This window comes from Galeopterus variegatus, unplaced genomic scaffold (assembly GCF_000696425.1).
Source record: "Galeopterus variegatus unplaced genomic scaffold, G_variegatus-3.0.2 Scaffold8326, whole genome shotgun sequence".
Classification (NCBI taxonomy): domain Eukaryota; kingdom Metazoa; phylum Chordata; class Mammalia; order Dermoptera; family Cynocephalidae; genus Galeopterus; species Galeopterus variegatus.
The window spans coordinates 2,945-12,776 of NW_007734437.1; the positions used below are offsets into that span (position 1 = coordinate 2,945).

At 53.1% G+C, this 9,832-nt stretch overlaps 1 protein-coding gene across 1 annotated transcript in view; it reads left to right on the top strand.

Annotated features, from left to right (window-relative positions):
• The first annotated feature begins 6,905 nt into the window (after positions 1-6,905).
• The window catches only part of LOC103608339 (metalloprotease TIKI2-like), a 59,291-nt gene continuing 56,364 nt past the window's right edge, over positions 6,906-9,832 (top strand). The window contains exons 1-3 of the mRNA XM_008592783.1: positions 6,906-6,938; positions 7,022-7,072; positions 8,446-8,507. Of these exons, the coding sequence (XP_008591005.1) occupies positions 6,906-6,938; positions 7,022-7,072; positions 8,446-8,507 (146 nt within the window). The remainder of the gene's footprint in view (positions 6,939-7,021; positions 7,073-8,445; positions 8,508-9,832) is intronic.

Below are 9,832 nucleotides of genomic sequence, written 5' to 3' on the forward strand. Positions count from 1 at the left end.
GCCAAGGGGAGTGCACCTGCTCACCCAAAGTCACCAAGGCCAAGGGGAGTACACCTGCTCACCCAAAGTCACCAAGGCCAAGGGGAGTGCACCAGTTAACCCAAAGTCACTGAAGCCAAGGGGGATGCACCAGCTCACCCAAAGTCACCTGGCCAGTTACGTGACCAGCTGGGGATTTGAACCTGTGTTCCTATAGTGCCAGAGGCCAGGTTCTTCCCATCTTCTACATCTTTAAGTATCCCAGTTGGAAATGTCCCGGGCACCAGCTAATCCCCTCCCCTTCCTTTATAGAGAGAGAAAGTAAGTGCTTAGCACACTGCGGCTCAGCCGCCAAGCTGCCATTCTTGGCACTTAAACGTTGCCCAGAGCACAAACCCTGTGAGGCTGTGTCTCCAGCAAGCTCCCTGGGAGCTGACAAATGTCTCCAGAACCCAGAGGTGTGCACACAGGCCCACAGACACACAAAGATGTGCATGCTGCAATTGCCGTGGCAGAGAAGCCCCAGGCTCCTTTGAGTGTATTTTAAATCCATTCTGACTCCCCAGAAAGTCTGTTTTTGTTATTCACGCTGACCTTTTAAACTCCACGCAGTCCTGCATTTTTCCCGGGGCCTCGGTAGGACCTATTAATAATTCCGCTCTCCCACCGAGGCTCTGGGCAGCAGCCGGCTTTCTTACGTGCTATAAAAGCCAATCCCCCCAACTGTTGGCGAGTTCGCCCCTACTCTAGAAGATTAGAGGGAAAAGCACAGGCGCCCCCCTAGCCGTGGGGAGAAGAGGCCAGCCATGCGGCTGCCACCCTATACTCTTCAAAGATGCAGACAGGTGGCCGGGTGACGGTGACCAGGGACACAATCAGGGCACTCAAGGGCTGGGGGGATGTGGCTGAGTCGGACCCCCTGCCTCTGGCTGCTTTCTCCTTTCTCTGAGCAAACATCTCTGCAAATAAATCTCCTCTTTCTGCCTTTCTCTCTCTCTGCTGGGTTACTGCTTCAGTTTCATTAAAGACATTGGAAACATTCTTCGGGCTCGGCTGAGATATATAATACGGAGAACAGAGATTTGCTTCATAACCCACAAACTATTAAAAATATTAGTGTCCCCCAGAGAGCCCCTCTTAAAGATTCCTTCTCCCTCTCTGCCTGCCTCTCGCCGGCTCACGGTGCCAACAATAATGTAGGCAGGCTGGGCTGAGCCACTTCCTTGAAAGAAAATAAAGAAGAGATAACAGGCCTTGGAGAAACCTCTCTTTGTGCCTGAATGGTATCAGTCATCCTATATGTCTAGCTAGAGCTTTGTACTTGTCAAAGCCCCCTTTCATTACTATTATCTTGTCTGATCTTCAAAGACATGCAGAGCAGGGTCACGTCCCTTTTGTTAGGAGGGGAAACTGAAGCCCTGGTGAAGGGAGATGATTTGGCTCTGAGGCAGAGCTGGGACTAGCACTCAGTTCCTTCTCATACAAGTGAATTCATGGAGTCACTTCATTCCTTGGTAGCAGATGCCTGGTGTCTCCGCACCCCCTGAGCTCCCTCTGTCCTGACTTGCCAAGGGTCTATTATTTAATGTCATTTCAGGGAAATCGTCTTTCATTTGTTCATTAAAGATGCATTGAGGGCGTCCTCTGGGCCAGGCCACTCTTTGGGGCTGGGAACAGGGCCAGGGGTACATGATGTGATGTGCTGCTGCCTTCAGGGAGGTCCTGTCTAGGAGGGGCCATCTGGGGCAGGGCAACAAGACTCCAGAAAGAGCAGTGAGTGTTGAGAGCACAGGAGGTCTCCTGATCAGACTGAAAGGGCCTCAAGAGTGAGGCTCATCTGGGTTTCTAAGGATGGATAGAAGCTAGCCTGGCAAATGGACATGAAAGAGGAAGGGAAGAGAGAATCAAGATCAAGGCCATTACAGCTGGAGCACAACCATGGGGTGAGCAGTGACAAGAAACAGGAGGCAGAGGCTGTGGGGCAGTGGCCCTGAACCTCGGTGACAAAGCTGAATTAATCCCAAGACCAGTGGGGTACAGCACCTTTATTATCACTTTTTGTGGTTTTTTTTTTTTTTTTTTTCAAAAAGATGACCGGTAAGGGGATCTTAACCCTTGACTTGGTGTTGTCAGCACCACGCCCAGCCAGTGAGCGAACCGGCCATCCCTATATGGGATCCGAACCCGTGGCCTTGGTGTTATCAGCACCGCACTCTCCCAAGTGAGCCACGGGCCGGCCCCTATCACTTTTTGTTGATAATATTTTTTAGAGTCTTAAGTGTCATGTATGAATTTTTCATGGAATAGTCATTGAATGTCCATGGGTACTTGTGTTACTTGTGTTCTGATCTGGATCTTAGAGCTGATGGGGAATGAAGTGAAAGGGACAGGGATGAAGGAGAGAGGACCGGGAGGTGGCCTGAACAGGGGAGTGGGTACAGAGAGGAGTGTTGTGTTGAAGAGCTGGGAGGTCGACTTGGGGAGCTGGTAGGGGTGGTGACCTGACCCCCAGGCCAGTGCATCTGCTCCTGCAGTTGGATTTGGATTATGAGCCCTGAAACTGGACACAGAGGAATGGTGCACCAGCAGGCCCAGCTAGTCAGTGCAGGAGCTGAGCTTCAACCTAGGTCCCTGAAGCTGCAGCTCCTGAGCTGTGAGCTCGCCTCACGGCCTGCTCCAGTTGGGCCCCTCTCCAAGGGGAGAGACTGAGTGCCACCTAGAGCTCCTGCAGGAACTGGCTGGTAGCTTCTCCTTGAGGCCAAATAGGGCTCAGAGGCAGCCTCAAGGCCTGAGAAGCCAGTGCATTCCTTGCGTCTTGCTCCCCTTGGATATTTAAAATTAGCTTCTTGTAAGCATTTGAAAAGCCAAGACCAGACCAGTCCTGGTGTCCCAGCATAAGGGACAAGGCAGGCACAGGACCACTCTGTTACTTTGGACCAGTCATTCTCCCCTCTGAGCCTCAGTTTCCTCAGCTGTAATGACACTCCCTGCCCCACCCATGTCACAGGCTCAAGGTAGACATCGAATGAGGCATCATCTTCCAGTGAGAATCTCCACCGTCACTGCTGTACCATCCACAGCGTGTCTCTGGCAGAGATGCACAGCAGGCATGCACAAAATAGCCCGCTATCACCAAGGGACCCATGAAGAAGGGGGCTGGGACCTGGCCTGCCTCTGCTGCCTGTTTGCTGTGAGACCACTCTAGGCTGCACCTGTCATGTGAGGGTCTGGAACTCCCCGATCTTTTAAGGGCCCCACTTTCTAGGACGCAGTACTTGATGGTGAGTCTCACTTTGTCATTGGTTAAATTCAGTACATCTGGGATGAGAGAGACCAGGACAGCTCCTGGGAGAGGCTGAGGGCCCAGAGCCGCTCTGGGAGCCCAAATCCTGGCAAGAGGCCACTTAGAGGCCCTGAGCATGGGGGCCCACACCTCTACCCTGTGCTTTTTCTTTATTATTTGTTCTGCAAATTTCAGGTCATATATCCTGCCCAGGCTGCAGGGGCTGCTGACCAAGTGGCCTTGGTGCACTGTCCATTCACAGTTGCCCTCCAGCACATCGGAAGAGGGGGCGAGAGGGCAGGCAGGGCAAGTGATTTGGTTGCCCTCACCCCTCCTGTGTTCACTACTGCCCCCATTCCATGGTGCCCAGATTACAGGTTAGGAGACCCTCACCAGCCTCCAAGTGAAGACAGAGCCAGTGGGAACTTGGTGGGGGATTTTCAGTTCAGGGACCTGTTTGTGAGAAAGGAGGGAAATTTGGAAGACTTTGGAATTCCAGGGACCAGCCAGCTGGGGGGACAATGCTGGCTGCCCCATCAGGGTGGGGGCCCAGGGGTGTGAGCTGAACTTTGGAGTCCTAAAGAGGAGGAGGGAACATCTACCATTAGATCACACGACTGTGTGTGGCCCTGTGCTGAGCCCTTACAAGCCAGTTTGGGTCATTAATACCTCAGGCAAGCCTGTGAGGAAGGGCTCATTATCTCCAGTTAACATGAGGAAACTGAGGATCCCAGACCAGGTCACCTGCAGGAGGAGTGGCAGAGCCTGGGTGACCTTGCTGGGACTCCCAACTCCTTAAGCCTCAGCTTCCCAGCTCTCTTGACTGAGCCTTGAAGTGGCTGCCCCAGGTGGTGATGGCCCATCTTGATTAAGTTGCTTATTGGGGACCTCATTTTGGGCCAAATGTTGGTGGTTGTCCCCTGCTGGGGCCTCGGCCCCCATTCACAGAGCAGTGATAAGTAGCTGTTCTGATGATTTTTTCCTGTTAGGCCCCTTCTCAATTGCCACTTGCCCTTTCTCAAGCCATGAGGCCACGTCCTCACCACAACCAGGACAAGTCAGGTGCCTCAGGAATCTGATTAGAGGGAAATGTGTCTTTCAGCTTCTGGATTCTTTAGGAGCTCCCTGGCCATCTCCATGTTGAGAATGTTCCATGTCCTGGCAATTAAAATGCCCTGTGTGCAGAGCAGAGAGGCTGTGGGACTGGCCACGGGCCATACAGGTGGAGGTGATGACGTGGACATCTGGACCCAGGTGGTCTCTCTTCAGAGCACGTGCAGTTGCTGAAAACACTCCTCTTGATTTGAGAAATCCAGCGCTTCTTCAGCGCTGCCTGCAGATTTCTCTGACACATTCGTGTTTCCGGCTTCCTGAGCAGCAGGCTGGAGAACTCCCTGCCACCTCCCCATCACACAACCCACCAGTGGGAGGCTGACTGTGGGGAGCCTGCAGGGATGGATGGTGTTGAAAAGGGACAGAGAAGCCTGGATGGCATCCTGAGCAGCCCTGTGGGGCCTCTGGAGCCCCCTCATACTCCCCACCCTGTAGTCACACACCCACCCCCACCAACAGAGCAGGGGGTGAGGCCCCAGATTCTCTGTCTTTGCCCAAGCTCTCCAGCACGTGAGGGTCACTATAGAAACAGAGCTCAGGGACCCTGCCCAAGTGCTTTTAGGTGGCTTCCTAAACATCTTCTGTGAGAGCAGCTCCCTGGAAGCATCCCTTCAGCCAGGACAGTGTTTCTCAACTTTTTGCATTTTTAACACCACGGCTCCTTTTAACTCAACGTGAACACCTCAGACTCTCTTTTATTTATCCAAAATAAACATATATTTTTAAATAAATTGCATACATAAAATACATTATATATCATGAGTTAAATATATTTTATATTAAATAAATTATATGTCATGAGTTAAACCACAACCAAAGGCAATGGTAAAATTGGAAATGTCCTTTCATCTAGAGAGGTGGGTATTTCTCCTTCAGCCACAGTTCAGTCTGGTAGTGCAGCTCAAGCTCAGCCCTTCTGCCCCGGCCTATGTGTGATGGATAGAGTCCCTCACAGGCCACTGAAAGCCAGTTGGGCTGCTTGACTTTCAAACTACACATGACTTTCCAATCAACCCTCAGCAAAAGTTCAACCATCACTCATCCCACTGAGAATCATGTCTGGTGGGTTAATAAATGTTTACTGAGCATCTATCAACTGCCAGGCACCAGGGACATACACTGGTGAGCAAACAGATCTGGTCTCCATTCTGTTCGAGCCTCTGACCTCCCCTATTGAACATATGAGGAAACCAAGACCCAGCAAGGGGTAGGGACTTGCCTAGTTCCACATACCAAGTTAGTGGTGGAGGCAGAACATGAACTCCTGACTCCCAAGGCCCTATGCACTGTTGTAACCTCAGAGAGACAGGGTCCCTTAAAGGTGTAGAGCTACATGCTGGGAACTCAGCAACTTCCTCCCAGCTCAGTGCCCACCCTGAAGATTCCCTGATAGTAGGGGTTGGGAGTATGGATGCCTCCTGTGAGTATAGATAGTGGTTCCTGAAGTGAGAGTCTTTCTGGGCATCTTCTCTGCACCAGGGTGGGTGTTGGAGCTGTGACCAGGACCCCCATGGTTCTTCTCTAGCGGAGCTCAGCATCCAATCCCAGAGATCCATGAATTCCTCAGTGCACAGCCATAAAGAATGGATGCTCAATCCAGGTGGGCATTGGCCAGGTGGAGGCGTGGCAGGAGAGCCTTCCAGGCAGAGGGCATAGCTTCAGCGGAGGTGTGAGAGACAGTGGGGTCTTGGGGACTCATGAGTAGCAGCTGATTTTTCAGAAATGTGATGTGGGGCTGGGGGAAGTGGTATCAGGCCATGAAGGGTAAGAGGCAGTGGGGAGCCACAGTGGACTTTGGAGGAAAGCAAGGCAGTCAGTTTTGCTATGGGACCTGAAACCAGTGATGGACTTTGGTTTTCTTTCTCTGAGCCTCACTTTCTATGTTTACAAGACAGCTATGATGAGAGTTAGTGAGACACTAGATTTGGAAGTGCTTTGCAAACTGCCGGTGGGGTCAGCCTTTATTCCTGCTCATGTTGTTCTGTGAAACAAAGACATCTTGTCCCTGTTCCTCCCACAACCCACTCTGTGGCCTTGGAAAAGTCACCCCTCTCTCTGAGCCTGAGATCCCCCATGGGTAAAATTGGGCCGGCTGTTCTTCCTTGCAGGAGCTTGAGATCAGGATGAAGACGCAGCAAGTCAGGGGCCCATGTCGGCCGGCCTGGCCTCCCCCTGTGGGCAGCCGTGTGTATGTGCGTGAGTTGGGGGTGCCGCAGCTCTGTGAGCATATGAGCTGCTCCCTGGGCCTTTTACAGACTGTTTATGATGTGCCACTGTGGTAACTGCCCATGATTAGCTGCTCCACAGGCAGCTCCAGGGCCCGGGAACACTGGAACACAGAGGAAGGAAAGAAACCATTAAAGGGCCAGGAGCCTCAAATGTCACCCTCAGTAATCTATCTTGCACCTGCACTTGGCCTCTCAGTTGCAAGGACCTCTCTCCCACATGGTGCTTCTCTGCCTGTGTCCTCTGCTTCCAGCAAGTTTGAGGTGCAGAATGAATAGGGCATGGGCTTTGGAATCAGGCAGACATGGGCTTGAGTGCTTCTTCCTCCACCTACCAGGTGAGCTGTGCACATTGCTGCACTGCTGTGGGCCTCAGTTTCCTCATCTGTGAAATGGGTGTTGTGACCACACGCACCCACAGGATTATGTGACAACCTATGAGATCGTGGGTGAAGAGCACATGCAGCACAAAGTGGGTGGTCAGTACGTGGTCACCGGAGTTCAGGATTGAATTTGCAGAACATCAGGGGGACACTGATAACGCTCATTGCTGCTGCTACAGAATTGGCAGGAATTGGATTTACAGTTCTGTGTTGCTAAGGAGGCAGGCCTGCCCAGACACTGTCTTCTCCAAAAAGAGAAGTAGTGAGGGAAGAGGGTATAGAGTGATGTGTGGCCGGGCCCTGGATCCCCTTCTCTCAGTTACAGTAACCTTTCGGGAGCTGCCATCCCACCCCTGCAGCCCTTAACCCATACCTAGCCCGAAGAGGTCCCTGCCTAAGCTCCAAGAGTGCCCTATGCCAGGTGATTTCCTTGTGTGTCACTGACCCTCATGGCGACCCTGTGAGGTAGGTATGAGCAGCCCCCACTTTGCAGATGAGGGAATCCAGGCTCAGGAAGGCTGAGGGAGTTAGCAACATCCCTCCCAGGGTAGGGCAGAGACCTGGCCTTCAGATGCAGGACACACGCATTCCCCTGGCAGGAGACCCAGGAAGCTGCTCACATTAGTAGGCACCTGCAACCCTCCCAATACACAGGGAGCAGTGCAGCTTTTCAGTCAGACAAGCCCTCTTGAGGTGGCCAGTGATTCCTGGAGCCTCTCAAATCTACGTCCTTTACATGGCTTCCTAGCAGAAGGAGTCCTGAACTGGGAATTGACAGGTATCAGTGCTGGGTCTTGGTTCCACCTTATGAACACTTACAGGGTTAGACTAGAAGGAAGATCTGACAGACCTCTGCAGCCTTGACCCTGCTCCTCTGTAGCAAAGTCTCTGCTTTCCTGTGTGGCTGGGCTCAAGGCCTCTCTCCTACCCCCCATTCTCAGTTTGCAGCAAAGTTGTTCCTGTCTCCTTCCTGACCACCGGCTCCCTCTGCTCTGTCTGCCCCACAAACATACACACACATTCTCAAGAACCGGGCATGTCTGCAGAGGAAAAACTTCCCCAAAGCCCCAGGCCCTGGTCAGCTGCCCACCACCAGGGCAATGCATGCAGGGGCCCGTGCTCTGGGAGGGGGAGGCCAGGCAGGGCGGGAGGGGCAGGCCTCAGTAGAGCAGCATTTGGCAGAGCTCCGAGGTCTCTCCCCTCTCCCCGAAAGCCTCCAGACCCAGTCAGTGACCCGGGCACAACCCTGCTGGGGCAGCAAGTCCCTCATTCTCACTTGGAAGTGAAGTCGGAGGATAGGCTTTTCAGTGCCTTTGCTCCAAGAATGTGCTGACGCTGCAGCATCTTGGCAGACTTTCTGCCATCTGCTTCCCCTGTGCAGCTACATGTTCAGTGCCTCTGACTTCCAGACCTGCACCAGGTCTNTCTGTGAAATGGGTGTTGTGACCACACGCACCCACAGGATTATGTGACAACCTATGAGATCGTGGGTGAAGAGCACATGCAGCACAAAGTGGGTGGTCAGTACGTGGTCACCGGAGTTCAGGATTGAATTTGCAGAACATCAAGGGGACACTGATAATGCTCATTGCTGCTGCTACAGAATTGGCAGGAATTGGATTTACAGTTCTGTGTTGCTAAGGAGGCAGGCCTGCCCAGACACTCTCTTCTCCAAAAAGAGAAGTAGTGAGGGAAGAGGGTATAGAGTGATGTGTGGCCGGGCCCTGGATCCCCTTCTCTCAGTTACAGTAACCTTTCAAGAGCTGCCATCCCACCCCTGCAGCCCTTAACCCATACCCAGCCCGAAGAGGTCCCTGCCTAAGCTCCAAGAGTGCCCTATGCCAGGTGATTTCCTTGTGTGTCACTGACCCTCATGGCGACCCTGTGAGGTAGGTTTGAGCAGCCCCCACTTTGCAGATGAGGGAATCCAGGCTCAGGAAGGCTGAGGGAGTTAGCAACATCCCTCCGAGGGCAGGGCAGGGACCTGGCCTTCAGATGCAGGACACACGCATTCCCCTGGCAGGGGACCCAGGAAGCTGCTCACATTAGCAGGCACCTGCAACCCTCCCAATACACAGGGAGCAGTGCAGCTTTTCAGTCAGACAAGCCCTCTTGAGGTGGCCAGTGATTCCTGGAGCCTCTCAAATCTACGTCCTTTACATGGCTTCCTAGCAGAAGGAGTCCTGAACTGGGAATTGACAGGTATCAGTGCTGGGTCTTGGTTCCACCTTATGAACACTTACCGGGTTAGACTAGAAGGAAGATCTGACAGACTTCTGCAGCCTTGACCCTGCTCCTCTGTAGCAAAGTCTCTGCTTTCCTGTGTGGCTGGGCTCAAGGCCTCTCTCCTATCCCCCATTCTCAGTTTGCAGCAAAGTTGTTCCTGTCTCCTTCCTGACCACCAGCTCCCTCTGCTCTGTCTGCCCCAGCAAACATACATACACATTCTCAAGAACCGGGCATGTCTGCAGAGGAAAAACTTCCCCAAAGCCCCAGGCCCTGGTCAGCTGCCCACCACCAGGGCAATGCATGCAGGGGCCCATGCTCTGGGAGGGGGAGGCCAGGCAGGGCAGGAGGGGCAGGCCTCGGTAGAGCAGCAGTTGGCAGAGCTCCGAGGTCTCTCCCCTCTCCCTGAAAGCCTCCAGACCCAGTCAGTGACCCGGGCACAACCCTGCCGGGGCAGCAAGTCCCTCTTTCTCACTTGGAAGTGAAGTCGGAGGATAGGCTTTTCAGTGCCTTTGCTCCAAGAATGTGCTGACGCTGCAGCATCTTGGCAGACTTTCTGCCGTCTGCTTCCCCTGTGCAGCTACATGTTCAGTGCCTCTGACTTCCAGACCTGCACCAGGTCT